Source organism: Cololabis saira, chromosome 15 (genome assembly GCF_033807715.1).
Source record: "Cololabis saira isolate AMF1-May2022 chromosome 15, fColSai1.1, whole genome shotgun sequence".
Classification (NCBI taxonomy): domain Eukaryota; kingdom Metazoa; phylum Chordata; class Actinopteri; order Beloniformes; family Belonidae; genus Cololabis; species Cololabis saira.
In genome coordinates this window covers 24,201,288-24,223,195 of record NC_084601.1, presented here as the reverse complement: position 1 = coordinate 24,223,195, position 21,908 = coordinate 24,201,288, and the positions used below count along the sequence as shown (strand labels likewise).

The 21,908-nt window shown below is 41.6% G+C and overlaps 1 protein-coding gene across 1 annotated transcript in view; it reads left to right on the top strand.

Annotated features, from left to right (window-relative positions):
• The window catches only part of vars2 (valyl-tRNA synthetase 2, mitochondrial), a 49,491-nt gene extending 27,583 nt beyond the window's left edge, over positions 1 to 21,908 (top strand). The window contains exons 20-29 of the mRNA XM_061741144.1: positions 47 to 151; positions 1,693 to 1,761; positions 1,845 to 1,923; positions 2,138 to 2,268; positions 2,529 to 2,681; positions 3,965 to 4,216; positions 5,706 to 5,817; positions 5,901 to 6,103; positions 16,334 to 16,483; positions 21,400 to 21,908. Of these exons, the coding sequence (XP_061597128.1) occupies positions 47 to 151; positions 1,693 to 1,761; positions 1,845 to 1,923; positions 2,138 to 2,268; positions 2,529 to 2,681; positions 3,965 to 4,216; positions 5,706 to 5,817; positions 5,901 to 6,103; positions 16,334 to 16,483; positions 21,400 to 21,477 (1,332 nt within the window). The 3' untranslated portion in view covers positions 21,478 to 21,908. The remainder of the gene's footprint in view (positions 1 to 46; positions 152 to 1,692; positions 1,762 to 1,844; positions 1,924 to 2,137; positions 2,269 to 2,528; positions 2,682 to 3,964; positions 4,217 to 5,705; positions 5,818 to 5,900; positions 6,104 to 16,333; positions 16,484 to 21,399) is intronic.

Genomic DNA, 21,908 nt, shown 5'->3' with positions numbered 1-21,908 from the left:
GAACAGCGATGCTAACTGATTCTTCTTATCCTGACATTCTCCACAGGTTCTGTTTCACTCTCTAGTACGAGATAAATATGGCAGGAAGATGAGTAAATCTCTGGGAAATGTCATCGACCCGTTGGATGTTATCCATGGAGTGTCTCTTCAAGTGGGTTTGATTTCTACACCTGCTGTTACTCACATTTGTAGTACATTGGAGATGCAGAGCTGTTTCTACATTTCCAATTCAATTGAGTTCAATAATTTTTCATTAATCCCTGAAGTGTGAAATACTATGTTGCAGTAAGTGTCATCGGCTGTTTTTTTTTTTTTTTTTAGAGAATTTTTAGGACAAGAATTACAACAATTTTGAAGTAATAAATGCATTTTTCTAATTCTGTCTGAGACAGGATGTTACTAATTAAAGAAATATTATGAAGATAAAAAAGGCAGTCCTAGAAACTTGTTGATAATTCGGATTGAAGGACAGATTCCGGTCAAAAACAACTCCCAGGTTCCTAACTGTAGTACTCGTGGTGAAAGTAATGCCATCTAGAATAACTATGTAGCTAGGCAATATGTCTCTTAAGCGTTCAGGTCCAAATACAACAACTTTGGTTTTTATCTGAATTTAACTGGATAAAGTTTTGAATCATTCAGGTCTTTATGTTTTAAGACTTGTAATCTGACTAACTGGTTAGTTTTCCCTGGTTTGCTGGACAGGTGAAGCTGAGAATCATCAGCGTAGCAATGGAAATATAGCATCCAGTCTATTAACATAACCCAATGGAAGCAAATTTGAAGAGAAAAGAATCGGTCCAAGCACTGAACCCTGCTTGCCACATTAGGTGAATTTGTATAACGCAATAGATTTATTAGTATGTATAGGCTTTTAATTGACAGTTGGCTCAGCCAATGACCAGTATTTTCCTCGTCAGTGATCATCATGCTTCAAAGTTAGGCAAACCGCCCCCGCGTCGTCCATATATTTATGTTAATGAACACCTAGAAGGGCATTATCCCGCATATACCACGGTCACTTACCAAAAAACATAAATATTAAATCAGTTATTCATGCTTTAATGTGTTTTCAGTTGAAATCATTAGTTTTATAACTAGCCCCAGCCAACATGCAACATGGCACTGCGCAATATGAAAAGAAACAGGCTTCAAAACTGCTCTTAGTAAAGTAGTAGAGGTCAACAGGCAACAAAAAGGATAACTGTCTTCAGCTCAGCATCTCAGTGGGAGTTGTTGAGGTCCTCTAGACCAGTGGTTCTCAAATGGGGGTACGTGAAGGCACTACAGGGGGTACGTGAGATTTTAAAATATACATATATTTAAAAAGTAGCATCCATGCAAAAATCCTTTAAAAATAAATATTTCATAAATAATTGAGGAAAATATAAGTCTAAATTCATAAAATTAATTTTATCTTCAGGAGTAGGCTATTCAACTTATTATCCTAAAACATCAGAGAATCCCCCACATCAGGATGGTTCCACCTAACCTGTCAAATGCCACTTGGCTTCACCTGTCAATCACTTGGACCAACAATGGAGTCGTGGTTGAAGCGTAGCAGCAATATTTTTATGTTTAATAAATCAGTTACTGATGGCACAGTGCTCTGTTTTAGGTCTTTTTTTTTTTTTTTTACAACATTTTAGATATTTTAATGTAAAACTAGCCCTTTTTTGTCTGTCCTTGTAGGGACTCGAAGAGAAAGTGAAGGAGGGGAACCTTGACCCAAGGGAGCAGCTGGTTGCCATGGAAGCGCAGGTCTTGTCTTCCTTACTGCAGCTGATTGGCTGAGCTCATTGATGACGTTGCCTGATCTGCCTGTTTATTCTGCCTCCCCACAGAAGAAGGACTTCCCCAGAGGAATCCCTCAGTGTGGCACTGACGCACTGAGGTTCGCCCTCTGCTCTCACAAGATGCAGGGTGAGTGATTCAAGCCTGCGATGGCAGTATCATGGTGTGGAGTTGCTTCAACTTCTACTTCATCTGTATTTATATAGCACTTCTTAAACACAACTGGAACCTGAAAAGCAAGACTCCAAACCTGAATACATAGTTTAAGAAGATTAATGACTGGTCCCTGGTCTGACTGGTCCGTTCCTGTGTGATTAACAGATATTTTCCATCTTGTTCCCAGGAGACGACATTAGTTTGTCGGTGTCTCAGGTCCTGAGCTGCAGACACTTCTGTAATAAGATGTGGCAGACCCTCAGGTTTACGCTGGGGGTCCTGGCTGAAACCGGGACTCCACTGGGAACACTGGACCAGGTAACTGTTCTGAATCACCATCCTATAAACATAATTCCATATGTGTCATCTGCTGACCCTTCACTCATCATCTTCTCGTTTACCGTTGTTGTAAAATCACAGTTTAACTTTTATGAATTGTTCTGTTGGAACTTGGCTGAAACTGATCTTTTATCAACATTTCTAAACACTGTGAATGTTTTTTTCCAAACCTAATAAAAACATGGCTACTTTGACGTGTTGTTTTTTGCCACCGTCTCTCGCTCTTCTCCGTGATTTAGACGACTCCGGTGGGCAGCGTGGAGCGCTGGATCTGCTCCCGCCTCCACAGCACCGTGCTGGAGTGTGAACGAGCGTTTGAAAATTACGAGCTTCACGCCGTCACGGCGGCGCTGCATTCCTTCTGGCTCCACAACCTCTGCGACGTTTATCTGGTAATCAGCACCAAAGTCTGTGATTGTCGTCCCTGCTGACTGCCAAGTGTCTCCAACAGCGACATTTCTTTTTTTTTCTTTTTTTTTTTTATGTTATTCTCCTCCTCACTGTGATTGGTATTTCTTTCTCTTTTTCTGTCGGAGTCTCTCGGGAACGACAGCACCATCTGAATGAATGAATGAATGAATGGTTTGAATGAATAGTTTATTTCGGTTACATTACATTATATGCAATTTAACTTGTGTGCATGTAACTGACAAAACGTTATCATACATATTTACACTAATCAGTTTCACACAATAAACAATAACACACAAACTGTAACAGAAAAAGGAGTAGGCTGAAGCCGAAGCTTATTTCTGCCGATCCTGTACCTTCCAAAAGATAACCCAGTTTATCAGTAATACAAAAGAAAAGAAAATTTACTCTAAATCACTCATAATTAAATTATATTCAAATCATTTTGCATTGTAATCCTTACTTATTTTGTCTCTCAATATTTTTTTCAAACTCAACAGAGATCTACATAATTTCAGTTCATCACAAAGTCCATTCCATAATTTGACTCCCAAAAATGAAACACATCTGTATTTAACATTAGACCCATAGCCTTCTTAAATTATAATTTGTTTCTTTTAATCTAAAGAAATGTTTACTACAAGTAGGAAGGCTTTTTAATTCTTAACTCGAAATAATATTTCTAATGTTTTTATATAAACAATATCTATGAATTTTAATGTGCCTTACTCTATAGATAATTTATTAGTCGTATCGCGATAAGAAACTTTATTTATAATTCTTATAACTCTTTTCTGGAGTTTACCTCCAGGGTCTATATATGTTCTGTATGTGTTTCCCCAAATCCCCACACAGTATGACATTATAAGAGAGAAATACAATATGTGCAAACATTTTTTGGCCAACAGATCCCTTGTTTTGTAATTAATACCAATAGATCTTGACAATTTCTGTCTAATGTAATCAATATGTGGCTTCCAACATAGTTTATGATCTATAATTACTCCCAGAAATTTTGTTTCATATACTCTTTCAATTCCGACTCCATTTAGTTTCAATTTTATTTCATTAATTAATTCATTAATTTCATTAGTTCTAACACCACTGAACACCATACATTTAGTTTTATTTTCATTTAATGATAATTTATTGATATCAAACCATTTTGTTTAACATGACATTAGCCAGCTGCAGCCCAACACGGCCGCGTCTTGGTCCGGTGGAGGTGTGTTCACACTTTGTCATTCCTGTCTTTGTATTGAAGGAATACATGAAGCCTTTGATCGGGAGGAGGGATGAGGAGCCGGTGGCTCAGACCGACTCGGATCACCATGGCAACGCCAGGCAGGAGGCCGTCACCGTGCTGTTTCACTGCGTGTCTGTGTCTCTGACGCTGCTCCACCCCTTCATGCCCTTCATCACCGAGGAGCTGTGGCAGCGACTGCAGCCGTTCAGACCTGAGGGTGGCGCTAACAGCAGCCTGTGTTTGCAGTCGTACCCCCGACCCGCTCACACGGTACCACCGTCACACCCAGCACCCTCACTGACCAGCACAGACCCGCTCTGCATCCACACTATAGAGATGAAAGTACCGTCTGCAGCCACCAGGGAGCCCCAGCTGGTTATTTGTGGAAAAATAAAATGTGCAGTTTTCACTTGAGGCCTACTAAATAAGAACATTCACAAACTTCATTGAGAAGAACTGAAGTTATGGCTCAGATAGACACCTCTGGGTTGTACGGAAGAGTATTAGGGCCATGCAGGAGAAAAAATATTTGAGAGGGGAAGATTTTTTTTTTATTGTGCACTTCAAGAAAGTCAAAATGTCGAGATTAATGTTGAAATTCAATTTTCAGAAAAAAGTAAATGTCGATAATGTTGAAATACAATTTTCAGAAAAAGTCAATGTCGATAATAATGTTGAAATACAATTTCAAGAATAAAGTCGAAGTTTGGTGAATAAAGTGGAAATGTCTCCTCTGGCCCATCAAATCCAGTTAGGAGAGTGACTGACAGCTATGCAGCAGCAGCCGTAACTAACTAACTAACTAACTAACTAACTAACATCCTTGGAGTGGAACGTTAAGGGTACGTTTATGAAGTTATGCAATGGCATATCTGTGATATGTGTTTAAAATCAATATTGTAAAGCCAATTCAAAACATTTCAACTTTATTCTCGACATTTCGACTTTTTTCTCGGAAGTGCATAATGAAAAAAAAACCTTCCTCCTCTAAATTATTATTTTTATTTTTCTCCTGCCTGGCCCTAATACTCTTCCGTAGGGTTGTGATAAATGATTTTCCTGTATATTTTCAAACTTTTGGCAGAGTTCTTCCATTGAGATGTATGAGTTCATGAATTGACCTAGCTCAGCTGGGAATGCTCTGGTATTCCCCGGAGGAGCTGGAGGAGTTGATAAGTAGTAAATATATACTCAGTGAAGTATTTAAATGTTCTTATTCACATTTTAAAAATGAACACGTTTACTCATCTAACTCTGAGACAGCTTTCCCCGTGTGGCGAGCAGACACTTGGCTCTGTTTCAGATTTATATTCAGAAGATTAATTTGCTACATTTGATGTCAAGTGTCAAGTGTAACGTTCCAATACTCCCTGGTGCATAATTACGCTCTTAATCATTTAAATAATTCCACCATCTCTCAGCATCTCATTTAGCCGAAATGCGCTCTCTGTCTCTCTCTTTGTCTCTCTCCCTCTCTCTCTCCTTTTCTCTTTCTTTCTCTGTCTCTAGATAGATTTAAAAAGATGATCATTTGAATCCTCCATACTGGATATGGAGGCTGACCATGTTGCTTTGGCGCCCTCTAGTGGTCTATTCACCTGTGTGATCTGTAAACACTCTGGTTCCTCCTGTTGTTGCTCTTCCTCAGTTCAGACTCTCTTAAATCCCTGGTAGATTTTTGTCTTTTTACTGCAACAGAATTGTTGAGGAGATGAAAGCACATGATAAAGTTTGTATGATGTGATTCTGATTCTTCCAGGCACATTGGCACTTCCCTGAGGAGGAGGAAGGCTTCCTGCTGGTCCAGGAAGTGGTCCGAGTGGCCCGGTCTCTGCGAGCCCAGTGTGGTGTGACCAAAGAAAGACCCACGAGTGAGTCCAGCGCAGCTCAACCCCTCCTAGCGGCAGATAAACACGTTCACCTGCTTCTGTTTTGTACCTTGTTGTTGTTCCAGTGTGGGCCGAGTGTTCACCCCATCAGGCCCGCATCCTCCTTCACTTTGACTCCGCCATTCGGACCCTGGGCCGGATCTCCAGCCTGCAGATGTTCTGTCCTGACGGGGCAGACTCCCAGCTGTCTGTCAAGTCCTCCCCCCCACCCACAGGAAGTGTGGTGGGTGTGGTGGACCACAGCTGTCGGCTGCACCTCCACGTCCAGGTGAGTCCGCAGGAGTGGAATCATGTCAGTCAGCAGTAAGGATGGGAATCGAGAACCGGTTCTTGTTAGGAACCGGTTCCCAGTGTTTCAATATCTTGGAATCGTTTGCAAATTTTGCAAGCGATTCCCTTTTGGATTCCAGTGGGAACGAACGATGTCATTACACACGTTGCGTTAGCCAGCAGTCAATAGTAAACATGTCGCCCAAGCAATACAAACGCTCAATAGTCATTGAGCATTGACTACATTGACTATTGAGTACATTGAGTACATTTCAGTAAAAAAGAGACAACACAGCAACTTGAAATACTTGCTAAGTGAATATTTGGTCAAAGGGAGGAAATACTACCAACATGCAAAAACATTTGTGTACACATTATGCAATAACAATCAATGAATATCGTGTTTTCGATCCACTCCGGACTAATATCAGTAATTCTCAGCTCAGCAGCAGCAACGTTAGCTAGTCCTTAGCTAATAATATTGCTGGTAACTAATTAACTAACGAACGCTGCCTATCATATTAACGCCATTTGCCTCATTGTTTTCCTCTTTTTCCAAATGAGAATCGATAAGGGAATCGATAAAGAACCGAATCGTGACTTCCGGTGTAGCGACTAATGGACTAGGACGTGTTTTTTTGAGCTCCTGCAACAACCTTTAAAAATATCTATTTTTGGTACAGCTTTTTCATCTTCCTTCGGTTTATTTTTCCCGACCTTCATTATTTTACTTTGGCCCCGTATTTTTGCCGACCAAAATGCCTCCAAAACTCAAAACATCCGCACCACCGCCGCGGCCCTCTCCGCACGCAGCATCCCCGCCTCGTGGTGACCCCCCGTCCAGCCTGGCCGAGGCCGCCGGGGCTGCTCCTTCACACGACTTTAAGGCCGAACTGCTCGCATCACTCCGCGTTGAGATGGCGGCTGTTTTTAAATCGGAGCTTCAGGCTGCTTTAACTGAAAACCTGTCGAGCATCAAGACTGAGCTGCAAGCGGTGAAGTCGGAATTATCAAAAAGCATTACAAACATCCAGTCTGATGTGCGCGCTCTGAAGAACACCGTGGTTGAAATGGAAACATCTCTTTCATCCTGCACCGATGACATCACAACCTTACAGGCTAAAGCGGAGCATCTGTCAGCTGAACTGATGAGGCTGGATGGTAAATGCGAGGATCTGGAGGCGAGATCCCGGCGCAATAACATACGGATCGTGGGAATTCCTGAAGATTTTTCCACCTCTTCTGCTGTTACGGATATTCCCTCTCTGCTCAAGGAGGCTTTCAGCCTGGAGAAGGAGCCTCTCCTGGACCGGGCGCACCGCACCCTCCAGCCGAAGCCGAAGCCCGGAGAGCGCCCTCGTCCCATCATCGCCCGTCTGCACTATCATACAGACTGTGTGGATATATTGCGCCGAGCTAGGGCTCAGCAACGGATTACGTGTGGAGAGTTGACTTTTTCTGTCTTTCCCGACCACACCCTGAAGACGGCCCGTGCCCGCGCCGCCTTTAATGACGTCCGCCGCCGGCTCCGCGAGATCCCGGGGATCAGCTACGGTCTGCTGTACCCCGCCCGCCTCCGCATCACCCACAACGGCGCAGAAAGGGAGTTCAGGTCGGCAGAGGAGGCCAGCGCTTTCATCACGTCGCTCAAAGTCTAGTTGAACTTTTTTCAGTTCATCAGTGTCGGTTTTTTTTTTTTTTTTTTTTTTCTCTCTCCCATATATACACGGTATGTGGTTTTCAGTTTAACTTGGTCGTGATTGGTTGTACCTCTCTGTTAATGTTGCTGGGCTTGCAGGAGCTCAACACGAAGCTTGTTAGTTATTATCTTGTTAGTTATGCTTAAAGCCGTAAGTGTTCTTTTCAGGGATCTGACTCCTTCTGGAGTTTGCACTGGGTTCTCCATCGTTTGGGGATGGGGTCGTTGTAAGTGCAATTGGGGGGTGGGGGGTGGGGGGTTCAGTAGGTTAAGTTTGTTGTTGTTTTCAATTTCCCCCCCCTTTTTTTTTTTTTATTTTTTTTTTATTTATTTATTTATTTATTTTTTTTCTCCCCCTTTTTTTTTTTTTTTTTTTTTTTTTTCTTTCTTCTTCTTCTTCTTCTTCTTTCCTCTTTCTTTCTCTTTCTTTCTTTCTTTCCTCCCTCCATCCCTTTCTTTCCTTTCCTTCCTTGGGGATCCGCATTCGGTACATCTCTATCTTTAGGAATTTAACATATGGCCACTAATACTGGTACTTCTGTGAGGTTGTTGAGCTGGAATATTAAAGGCATGGGGAGTCCAATTAAGAGATCGAGAATATTTGCTCACCTGAGACGTCTTAAAGCTGACTTAGTGTTCCTTCAGGAAACCCACATGCGCACCAAAGACCAGGTCAGACTTAAATGTCCCTGGGTTTCTGAGGTGTTTCACTCTGATTTCAACTCTAAGGCCAGGGGGGTTGCTATATTAATTGGTAAGTCAATGCAGTTTTCAGCATCTAAGGTGATTTCAGACAAAAACGGCAGATACTTAATTGTGGCGGGTACGCTATTTCATATTCCCATATTATTAGTTAATATATATGCCCCCAATTTTGACAACCCACACTTTATGAACAAGCTTTTTGAATGTCTCCCCTCATTGAACGACAGTCTTCTTATAATTGGCGGGGATATGAACTGCGTAATTGACCCCAAACTAGACCGCTCCAGCCCACGAAATCTGACTCCTTCTTCAATGTCGAGGTCTCTTTCAGATTTTGTGTCCAAGAACGGTTGCACCGATCCTTGGAGATTTTATAACCCTTGTACCAAAAAATATTCCTTCTTTTCTCAGATGCATCAATCTTTCTCTCGGATTGATTATTATTTTATTGATGCTAAACTAATTCCCAAAGTACTGTCTGTTGATTATCATCCTATTGTGATCTCCGACCACGCTCCTCTTTCTTTGGATATTCAGTTCTCTTCACAGCCACGCTACTCAACGTCTTGGAGGTTCAATACATTACTTCTCTCAGATGATAAGTTCACCAATTTTATTACAACTAAAATTGATGATTACATCTCTATAAATCAAAATGATATGGAACCAATTTCATCTTCACTGCTGTGGGAATCATTAAAAGCATATTTGCGGGGACAAATTATCTCCTTCTCTGCTCACTTGAATAAGTCCCGGAAAGCCAAATTACAAGAACTCTCTATTAAGATCACAAAATTGGACCAACAACTTGCTACTTGCCCCTCTCCCAGTTTTCTTAAGCAACGTGTCGATTTACAGACTGAATTTGATCTCCTTACCACTAATGACGCAGAGCGACTTCTCTTACGATCACGCTCCGTATATTATGAACATGGAGACAAGGCAAGTCGGCTCATGGCTCATCAGTTACGTCGCCAGGCAGCCTCACGTATGATCCTTCAGATAAAAGATTCATCAGGCTCATTGCATCAGGATCCCACCGCCATTAATTCTGTCTTTCACTCATTTTATTCCTCTTTATATACGTCTGAATCTCCATCTGGCTCCACTGAATTGAATTCATTCTTAGATAGCCTCAACTTTCCTGTTATAGGCTCCGATGCTGCTAAAAATCTTGACTCGCCATTAACGGTAGAAGAAATTAATCTCGCTGTGAGAAGTATGCAAAATAACAAAGCTCCTGGCCCTGATGGATTTCCAGTGGAATTTTTTAAGAAATTTCAGGATAAATTGTCCCCTTTATTGCATGCTGTTTATAAGGAATCACTGGAACATGGCACTCTCCCTCCCACTTTAAGGCAAGCCTCCATAAGTCTCCTCTTAAAAAAAGATAAGGATCCAACTCTCTGCGGCTCATACAGACCTCTTTCGTTAATAAATGTAGATGCTAAGATCCTTGCTAAAGCCTTGGCTTATCGCTTGGAGAACATTGTGCCAACTATTGTCTCAAATGAACAGACAGGATTTGTTAAGGGGCGACAGTTATTCTTTAATGTGCGGACACTTTTAAATATTATTCACTCTAAAACTGTCACCACAACACCTGAAGTCGTAATCTCAGTCGATGCTGAAAAGGCATTTGATAGGATTGAATGGGACTATTTATTTACTGTACTGAAGAAGTTTGGGCTGGGGAATGGGTTCATTTCTTTGATTCGTCTCCTTTACACGTCTCCACAAGCAAGCGTTTCCACTAATGGCATTCAGTCCAATTTTTTTACTCTAGCCCGTGGCACCAGACAGGGGTGTCCCCTCTCTCCCCTATTATTCGCACTAGCTATAGAGCCCCTGTCAATCTTTCTGAGGTCCTCCCCCACTTTTACTGGGATCTCCCGATTGGGAACAGAATATAAGCTGTCACTTTACGCTGATGACTTACTGTTATATGTCTCGGATCCTGTCCTCTCCATTCCTTCAATTTTATCTGCTTTCCAGAGATTCGGGTCTTTCTCAGGCTATAAAGTGAACGTATCTAAAAGTGAATGCTATCCCATTAATGACTCAGCAACACAGCTCGTACAGTCAGATATCCCTTTTAAGATTAGTCCTTCCGGCTTTAGGTATCTTGGGATGAACGTAACCAGAACGTTAAGCTCTCTTTTTTCTGCTAATCTCTCACCTTTAATGTCTACAATTAAATCTGACCTCCATAGATGGAAAAGCTTACCTCTTTCATTAATTGGAAGAATTAACGCAGTTAAAATGAATATTTTGCCCAAATTTCTATTTCTGTTCCATTGTCTTCCACTTTTCTTACCAAAACACTTTTTTAAAATAATTGATCAAACTATTTCTGACTTCTTATGGTGTGGGAAGGCTCCTAGAATCCGCAAATCCACACTTCAGAGATGTAAATTCAATGGCGGACTGGCACTTCCCAATTTTCAACTGTATTATTGGGCAGCACATATTCAAAAAATTTCATTTTGGTTCAAATCTGTGAATATGCCATGGTGTAAATTGGAGGCACAGTCATGCATTTCATCTTCTTTACCTGCTCTACTTACCTCATCTATTCCATCCAACCTCTCTGTCTTTACAAATAATCAAGTGGTTCACTCCACACTTAAAATTTGGTATCAATTTAGGAAACACTTCAAATTTAAGTCAGCATCTACTTTAGCTCCATTACTGAACAATCATTTATTTCGACCTCCGCTTACAGATTCAACCTTTCTCATATGGCATAATAAGGGCCTGAAAAGTTTTGGAGATCTTTACAAGGATGGTATCTTTCGCAGCTTTGCAGATCTCTCAGGTGAATTTAATCTCCCGCCTTCTCATCTCTTTCGATACTTTCAGATTAGACACTGCGCTAAAGCTTTGTTTCCAGTTTTTCCATCCTCTCCGCCGACTCTACAGTGGGAGGTGCTTTTAAGCCATGATCCACTTCAAAAATCACTGATCTCTAAGGTTTACGATGACCTTCTGTCTTTCGATCTCTCTCCAGTTATTAAAGTTAGGGCTGTCTGGGAAGATGAACTGGATCTAAATTTGGAGGATGACTGGTGGGATGCTGCTCTTAAAAAAATTTACACAAGTTCATCCTGCGCTCGTCTTACACTTATACAGTTTAAAGTACTGTTTAGAGTCCACTTTTCTAAAGCTCGACTCTCACAGATCTATCCCAGTGTCACTGACGAATGCGACAAATGTCATGCCTCGTCCTGCAATTTAACCCATATGTTTTACTCTTGCCCACTACTTTCTCGCTTTTGGTCGAATTATTTTGACACCATGTCAAAAATACTCTCGGTGAATATAAAAGTCTCCCCCCATGTTGCCATATTCGGGCTCCCAGAGGACCATGGCCGGTTTACTTCAAACCAAATAGACATTTTGGCTTTTACTTCCTTACTGGCAAGACGCCACCTTCTTCTCCACTGGAAGTCGACTAAAGCCGCGTTTATACTTGCAGTTCAGAACGCGTACGCGAGACGCAGGATACGCGTGACGTCACGTCTCGCGTATCCTGCGTATCCTGCGTACATTTGACGCGTCGACGTGCACGTTCTCAAAAAGACACTGAACGCGTACGCGACCTGCAGTTCTCGCTCTGGCCGCTAGTATCGCTGTTCCCGGTCTGATCCCGGCTGGCACGACTATGCTGCTCTCCCCTGGAGAAAGTTCCCCGTGCATATATTTATGCAATATTTAACTTCCCCCCAGGGTTTCCGTTGTCCGGTAAAATATGCCGAAGTCCGGTATTTTATAATCTCTCCGGTCAAAATACTCACTGGTGCTGCGGGACTAGAGTCCCCGGGAGTACCGCGGATGGCGAGCCCCGGCCGCCGAGCCCCGGCGACTGAGCCCTGGCGACCGACCCCCGGCGGAGGTACGCGCCGAGCCTCGGTGCCTCCCGGAGCCGGGAGGAAGCGGAGCCGGGAGCCAGGAGTCAATTGACGGGACTTATTTTATTTTAAATACTCTGTTTTTCAATAAAAATACTATTGAATGACTTGGAATCATATTAGGAACAATACATTTTTGACCATGTTAATCTTTCTTATATATTGACATCTACTTCTCCATATGAACCTAAAATTAACTGGATTTATTGTTTCGTCATTCTTGTTGAGATGGGTGAGGAGAATGCTGGATAAATTAGTCTGGAAAGACTATCCACTTTTGATAATAAGCAATAATAATAAGATAAGATAAAATAGTCCTTTATTATTACTCCCTCAACGGGGAAACTCACGTAGCAGAAGTACACACACACACACACAGGGAAGGGGGTAAAACAGTAATATAAATAAGTAATACACATTAAAAAAAGAGTAATAATAATAATAATAATGTTATGGTTTTCTTTAGCTTCCTTCTAGGCACCCAGAGCTTTACAGAGATCATTATTCATTCACACACATCCTCCCCGGTGGTAGCTCCGTCTGTAGCCGCAGCTGCCCTGCAGACTGACGGGAGCGTGGCTGCCATATCGCGCCAAACGGCCCCTCCGACCACCACAAACATTCATACACACTCATACACATTCACACGATGTTATAATCTCCTACATCATCCAATATTGTCCTGTAAAAGTGTTCGTTTTTCTAATCTGCTACCGCTGCTGCTGCTACTACTTCTGCTACTTAATATAAGTAGCTTTTCCAACTGTTGCTCTGCTTACTGCCCCCTATCGGTCACCATCGGTATGACAGGCTCTACTCGGGTGGTACGCGACGTACGCAGTGGAGCATGAACAGACACAAAGCAGGCTACGCAGGCTACGCAGGTTACGTGCGTAGAGTATATTTCCGGCTTAAGGCTCCTTCTAGTACCCAGTGGCTCAACGACACCATGTTTTTTCTGAAGCTGGAAAAGATTAAATATTCACTGAAGGGTAGTTGCAACAAATTTTATAATAAGTGGCTTCCCTTTCTTACATTCTTCCACTCTCTCCAGTCCCTGCCTCCTGATTGACGGATCCCCCCCCCCTCCCTCTCTTCTCTCATTCCTCTCTTTCTTCCTCCTTTTTATTTATCTTTTTATTTACTTTTCTTTTGTTTTTGGGGTTTTTTTTGTTTTTTTTTTTCCCCCTTTTTACTCATCTATTTTTTTTAATTCATACTGTTTAGCTTAAATACTTAAATATTACTTATATATAAGAATATAATAATTTTCACGTATTTGTCATTATTTTGTGTGGATTTTTTGTTCTGTTCTTAATCCCAAAAAAAAAAAAAAGGAGGTAGACTGTATATCTTTTTTGTTTATTCCTGTTCAACTGTGCCTTACCCCCTAATAAAAATATCAAAACAAAAAAAAAGAACCGAATCGTTAAGCCGAATCGAAAATGGAATTGGAATCGTAAAAATCTCATCAATTCCCATCCCTAGTCAGCAGAGACGTCTGAGTTGCAGGGGTGGGAGGATGAGGCCTCCTCAGATGAGCAGACCGAATAAAAGATTAGTGAATCTGCCGGTATCTCTCATGCTGAGTTGGTAATTCCTTAACAAGCAGGAATAGGCCTTTGTGTTTGTGAGTGTTTGTGAGCAGATTTCTTTCTCTTTATGCGTTTCATACATCAGCATCTCGGCTCCCACGGCACCACGTTTAATAAGTGGAGTGTTTGTCCCCGTCTCAGCTGCGTGACTGCCATGACTCTGGGTTAGGGCTCGATTCAAATGTCAAGAATCGATTCCGATTCTTAAGATTCAGAATCGATTATCAGGATTTGATTCCGATATCGATTTAGGTTAGTGTTATTAAAACTGTTTTTGAGCTGTTCCGTGAATTATATGACTGTGTAGTTATGCAACATATTAATACTAGTATTATATTGAGATTCAACAGCAAGTATTGCAGCTAATGATGCTGTAAGGACCAATCACCTCCCAGAATGCTGATAGAACTGCTTTCAGAAACATCGTGTGGGTCAGAATTACTAAACAGATCCAGGGCAGAAAACGTATGAAATCGGTTTAATTTTTTCCCATTTTTGAGAATTTGGTTTTAGCATTTTATGCAAATGTAACCCCAAGACAGTATATAAAGCAAAGGAATATAGACAATTTATGCAAATTATAACAGAAAACTTTAATGTTTTCATACCTTTAAACATATCTAAAGGCAAAAATATGGCACTAGTTATGCTCGTGTCCAACAAAAATTCCTTTTTTGGGCATAAACAAAAAAACACCAAAAGTTGTAATGTAAGCTAATGTGGCCCATGAGGACATGGAAAGACAATCATGTACCAATAATAGACGTGTACGGGAGCACAGCTGCATGTCCCACAATGCATCAGGATTTTGGTATCCGTCTCTTGAAGGCACCTGACCACTTTAAATTATTTACTACAACAGTTTTTTGGTCAAGTGATAGATTTAGACTGAAAATGTCCCAGAAGAGAAAAACTTATGAGAACGGAAAAACAAGATGAGGCGAGCAAAATAATCTTTCTGTTTAACTGAGACAAACTGATACGTTTGTTCCCAGAGAAGACAGTTTAATGTGTCACCTCAACATTTCTGACCCCACTGAAGAAGAAAAAGCAACAAAAGTTGAAAGAAAAGTAACAAGAAACTCTGATACATCAGCGAAAGATGTCTGCTGTGTTAAAATAAAGACTCCAACTGTGGATATCAGCCCGTGTTGACCGACATTAACCAGAAACGAGCTCTCTACATCAGCTTGTCGGTAGAGATGCACCGATCGATCGGCAACCAATCAGTATCGGCCGATAATGCCCCTATCGGTTTTGTTTGGCGTACTCAAAATAATAGTTCAAAGCTGGCCGATCCGATGACATTTACAACAACAAACTCCCGCCTGCGCTGCGTTCCCACACCTCAGACCAAGGTTTCCCAAGGGGCCGTGGTCGGCCTCGCCGGTATGGGAGTTGTACGATGTCGAATAGGACAACAAATTAACAGTTTGCAAACGAAATACCCCGAGGAGGAATGTTATAAAAGAATGTCAACACAACGAAGCTGATAAGACATTTGAAAGTTTCTCACATCAAGGACTATATTGAGTTGTCAAGGTTGGCTGCTGCTAAGGCAGAGAAAGAACAGTAGCGTGCAGCAACGCCGCTAACTCAGCTGAACGTAACAGAGACCTATAAACGACAGCAGCAACAACAAGAATAATTAAAGCTGCCTATAATGAAAAACACGTATACACGTTAACATATATAAAGTGGTCTCCCCTCAGCCTGCCAACTCAGAGGAGGAGGAAAGCAACCAAATTCTGCAGTGTCTGTACAGCTGCCCGGATGAGCCGTCCAGTGTGATGTGGATCTATGAGCCGTTCAGATTCTGCTCCCTTTCGTTACGTAATGACGGGGGCGATTTACATCCATTGGCCTCCGATGCGTGAAACCACGCCCACAACTAACTCCACCGGCCGGAGCTTCCGCCATTTTTTCGTAGCGGTGTATCGCGTCATTCAGGCAGCCAATCAGCACAGAGCCTCATTATCATAGCCCCGCCCACTCAGAATCCCACATAGATAATGAGGTTAGAGAACGGGAAGCTAAAGACATGGTTTAGAGGCTGAATTTCTATCTTATTTAGCAAAAACAATCAAAAGCTTGTTTTTAAGACATTCAAGGCCTGTTTAAAACTTCACCTGTTGGGGGTTTTGATGTCATTGATTCTGTCAAAACCTCGACAGATTAATTATTAATGTTTAGAGGGACAATTCGTGATTGAAGCCACTGATTTCAGGTTAAAACTACCGGTGTTGGAGGCTGTCAGGGCTTGCTTCAGGATTCTGTTTATGTCTAACTCTGAGTTTCATCTGGTTTCTGCCCGACAGAGTGGACTGAACGTGGACAAACAGATCCTGGAGCTTTCTCAGCGCAGAGACAAACTCATCCCTAAACTGGAAGAAATGCTCCAAAAGCTCAAATCTCCAGACATCCTGACCAAGATTCCTGTTCATGTCAGAGAGCAGATGGACAGGAAGGTGAGAACCGGGACGAAGCCACAGCAGGAAAGCTTTTTGGAGCTTTGTGATCAGAGCTGTACAGGGGGGTTCCAGCCCCCACCGGCACCACGGGCCCCAAGCAGGGGCTTTCAATTCTCCTGCAAACTTTTGAGTTTATTAAGTCAGAATTTTTTTGTTTCTCATTCAAAATTGCAAGTTTTTCTGGGGTTTAGTTTTTTATTTTTAAAGCAAAAAATTGATCTAGAGCTGGAGTCAGAATATTTGTTTTTTTGTACGTTTATAAAATCATATTTTCATCATAATAATTTTGTTATACATTTTTATTTATGCTCACAATTTCTGAGTTTTTCTTACAAATCTGTAATAAGACTTATTTGTAATTTTGTGAGATTACAAAGTTAGAATGCTACTGTTTTGATAATGATAATAATGTAAGACGTATATTTTTCAAATTTGAAAGTATATTTTTCATAACAAATTTGGAAGATTCAAAAGTAAGAAATTCTTTTTTTAATTCAAGATCTTTTTATTAAAATTTTCACAAAATAAAAAAGGTGAAATGCTGCATGTCAATTACAAACATTTTGATTAGGCATGGGCATGTTAATCATAGCATACACCAGTGTACAGAATATAAAAAACAATTAAACAGTATGAAAAAATATAAAATAGTAACAAAAACAAACTACAGACCAAACTAATCCCTCCCCTGTCACTGCCAGATTACTAATCACAATATGAGGTCACTCTAACATCAAAAGCCTGCACTAGGAATATAAAAGAAATATGAAGTATAGTTCACAGGGTCTGGAATGCTTCTAGAAAAGGTCCCCACACTTTCTGGAACTTATTTGATTGCTGAAGCGAGTATCTAATTTTCTCCAGTTTTAAGCAGGACATGATGTCTTCCAGCCATTGCGCACGAGTAGGAGGGAAGGGATCCTTCCACCTGAACAGAATTGCCCGACGAGCCAAAAGGGAGGCAAAAGACAAAGTGTGCCCCTGTGCAGTGGTTAACTTCCTTCCTCCCTCCATGACCCCAAACAGGGCAGTCAGTGGGTTTGGTTCTAATCTGATTTTAAGCACCAGAGAGAGAGTATGAAAGACTTCCATCCAGTACTTGTTTAGACATGGGCAGGACCAGTACATGTGGATGAGAGAGGCTTCTGCTACCTTACATCTTACACAGTATGGACTAATATCTGGGTACATGGAGGATAACTTTGCTTTTGAAATATGAGCCCTGTGTACCACTTTAAACTGAATTAAGCAGTGACGTGCGCACAGGGAGGTTGTATTAACCAGTTTGAGTATGGACTCCCAGGTATCCTCTGATAAGGGAAGCCCTAAGTCCTGCTCCCATGCTGCTTTGAGTTTATCTGTAGGGGCACTCCTAAGATCCAGCAACATGTCATAGAAAGACGAAATGAGCCCCTTTTTGAATGGGTCTGTGGCAAGAACTTTGTCAACTGTGGTCGAGCCTATCGCTGCACCAGGGCTGGGTGTCTGGGAAAGAACAAAATGTCTAGCCTGAAGATACCTAAAGAAATGTGATTTTGGAAGGCTGAATTTACTACTTAACTGCTCAAAAGATGCCACGGTGCCGTCTATGAACATATCTCTAAAACGAATCATACCCCTCCTGTGCCATTCCTGGAAGGTGGGGTCCTCAAGGGATGGTTTGAAAGAGTGATTTGATGCAATGGGGCTAAGAAGAGAGAAGCTGTGAAAACCAAAAAACTTCCTAAATTGGGCCCAAATTCTAAGAGAATGTTTAACCACTGGGTTTTTGATTGATTTAAGTGAAGGAAGTGGAAGTGAGGAGCCGAGTAGGGCAGGAATTGACAGGTCATCAGTTGGATGTAACTCCATCGCCACCCAGTCAGGGCGGTCAGCGCCGTCGCAGTAGAAGGACCAGAATGCAAGGCAGCGCAGGTTAGCAGCCCAATAATAATAACGAAAGTTTGGGAGGGCCAGACCACCTGCAGACTTAATTTTTTGAAGGTGAGTTTTGTTCAAACGTGGCCGTTTACCCCGCCATAGGTATGTAGATATAACTGAGTCAAGGGACTGAAAAAAAGAACCAGGAATAAAGAGTGGTAAGGTCTGGAAAAGGTACAAAAATTTAGGTAAAATGGTCATTTTAACTGAATTGATGCGACCCACAAGAGACATTGACAGGGGTGACCATTGTGTAAGGGTTTGTTTGGTCTCATTTAACAATGAGATAAGATTCTCTTGGAGCAGGTCTTTGTGTTTCCTTGTCACAGATATGCCTAAATAGGAGAATTTGTCATTTGCGATTTTAAAGGGAAAATTGGAAAGGTCTAAAGCATGCGATTCGAGATTGGTAGGGAAAAGCTCACTTTTGCTGAGATTCAGTTTATAGCCTGAGAGTTTCCCAAACTGACTGAGAAGTGACAGCGCAGGGGGTAATGAGGCCAGAGGGTGAGAGATGAAAAGCAAGAGGTCATCGGCATAAAGCGAGACCTTATGTTCCCTGCCACCTCTCCAGATACCGGACACATCCTCACAAGATCGGAGCGCTGTGGCAAGCGGTTCAATAGCCATGTCAAAAAGCATGGGACTAAGGGGGCACCCCTGACGGGTTCCACGATGCAGATTAAATGGTTTTGACCGTTGAGAGTTAGTACGAATTGAGGCTGTTGGGTGTAAATAGAGAAGTTTAATCCACAGAGCAAAGTTCGGACCAAAACCAAACCTGTCCAGCACAGCAAAGAGATAATCCCATTGGACGCGATCAAATGCTTTCTCCGCATCCAGAGAGACAACGCATTCAGGGATAGCCTCAGAGGCAGAGTAGATAATATTGAACAGTCGCCTTGTGTTGAAGTAAGACTGCCTACCTTTAATGAAGCCAGTTTGGTCTTCAGATATAATTGTGGGGAGGGCATTCTCCAGCCTATGGGCTAGGACTTTGGCTAGGATTTTAGCATCTGTGTTTAATAGGGAGATGGGCCTGTAGGAGGCGCATTCAGTAGGATCCTTCCCTTTTTTAGCTATGAGGGTGATGCAGGCCTCCGAAAAAGAAGGAGGGAGGGAACCGTGGCTGAAGGATTCTGAAAGAACTGTAGATAGCAGTGGGGAAAGCAGAGTAGAAAATTTCTTTAGAAATTCCGCCGGGAAGCCATCAGGGCCAGGACATTTACCCGACTGCAGTGAAGAAATGGCTCGAGTAATTTCCATCAGGGATATCGGTTCTTCTAATGTCTTCCTTAGATCTGGTGAAAGACTGGGAATACTAAGACTATTTAAAAAGTCTGCAATCTCATCTCGATCAGTCTGAGATTCCGAGGTGTATAGCTGGGTATAAAAGTCCCTGAATGCTTCATTTATGAGTAAGTGGTCTGTAGTTACATGGCCATTTGGTAATCGAATCTTAGAAATATTTTGTTTAGCCTTAGAGCCTTTAAGTTGGTTGGCTAATAATTTGTCAGATTTGTCTCCATAAACATAAAACCTGGTTTTACTTTTCAGAAGTGACTGTTCAATTGGGTGAGTGGTAAGCAGGTCAAATTTAGTTTTAAGTTCTAGCCGCTTTTTGTAAAGATCTGGGGATTTAGTCCGAGAATATTCTTCATCGACCTCTTTGATTTGGCGGGCAAGGTCTGATCGCTCCCTATAAGATTTTTGCCTCACCCTAGCAGTGTAGGATATAATCTGTCCCCGGAGATAAGCCTTGAGGGAGTCCCAGACAGTTAGACTAGACATTCCTGGAGTCATATTCGTGGATAGGAAAAAGGCTATTTCCGTTTCCATAGATTTAACAAAATTTGTGTCCGACAGCAGAGTTGAATTGAATCGCCACTGTCTGTCTCTCTGAGGTAGGTCAGGAAGGGACATGGTTAGAACCACAGGAGCGTGGTCGGAAATGACAATGCTCTGATAAGCACAGGAATGAACCAGGGGAATCAGTTGATTATCAATAAAAAAATAATCAATCCTCGAGTATGTGTGGTGCACTTGTGAGAAAAAGGAGTATTCTCTGTCACATGGATGTAAAGAACGCCACACATCACAAACACCGTAGTCAGAAAGGAACGCCTGAATAAGACGGGCTGACTTACTTGCTGTGCCGGGGTTGGTAGAGGATCGGTCTAGGACTGGGTCGAGCCAGCAATTAAAATCACCACCCAGTATGAGAGAATATGTATTAAGGTCAGGGAGCAGTGAAAACAGTCGTTCAAAAAAGACTGCATCATCTGAATTAGGGGCATAAACGTTCAAAAAGTAAGAAATTCTAAAAGAAAAGAAAATTAGATTTGCATGTTTAAAGAAGCAGAATGTCAAATGCTTGTTTGACTTTTACAAATGTGCTTTAATAAAGTGTTTTTGTCTTTATATTTTACTCTCTTCCCAGTCATGCAATAATTTGTATTTATTTTGACTGAGATTATCTTCTTTAGAATTTCTGCAATTCAATCAAAATTATTTTTTTCATCATTCTTGAAAAGATATTTTCAAGAGTCAGAGATTTCTAGTAGTTCCTGCTTTTCTGACTCAGAGCTACTGAAAGCAGCCACTGTTGCCAAAGGAGGTTCAAACAGCTGTTAACGCTGAGGGTTTACTTACTTATTCCTCTGGTACTTCAAATGTTTAATAGATGTATTCAATAAAACAGAAATCATCGTAGATTGTGTTTTATCAACTGAAACATATGCTGTTTTTCTGTGATTGTGACTTAAATGAAGATCAGAACCATTTTATTTTAATACAGATAACCAGTTAATTCCAAGGGAGGGTTCACATACTTTTTCATGCCTCCATAAATCCCCTTGTTCCATGTCGATCTTGTTTTTTAGATCTTCAAATATCATACATGATAGAATTTTGTTGCATTGTAAAAGTCCAACGTGACTTTATTACAAAATCTGGTAAAGAATCTCTAGCAGTCATTGTTTTCTGTCTTTCAGGTTTCAGTCTTGAAGCAGGAACTGAAAACCGTTGAAGACCAGATGGAGCTGCTCCAGAAGATGAAAACCACAGGATGACTTCAGCGAGGATGTCATAGCTGTGGAGACGCCAAAAGAACTGAAGAAATTCTTCACATACTGTAGTTCCAGAACGGTGGCGTCCTGGAGCTGTTTCTGCACACAGACATTACAGATGTATAGAGCCCCTGCAGCCACCAGGGGGACACAAGAGACAAGACACAAGGTCAACCTCAATATCCAGTATTTATGGAGAAATAAAACGAACTGTCTTCAAACCACAAACATTGTAAGGTCTGTGTTGTATCCACCCACGAAGTAGAACAAGTCAGGTCCTCTACTGACCACCAGGGTCTGTAGAGAACCTGCCAACAGTATTAAAATGTAAAACTTTAGAGCAGAAATAAATATATTTACAGTCTGGTTCAAAAAAGGTTTTCATCGCCATAGTTAGATTTAACATCCAAGACGACTGTATGGAGGAACTTTGA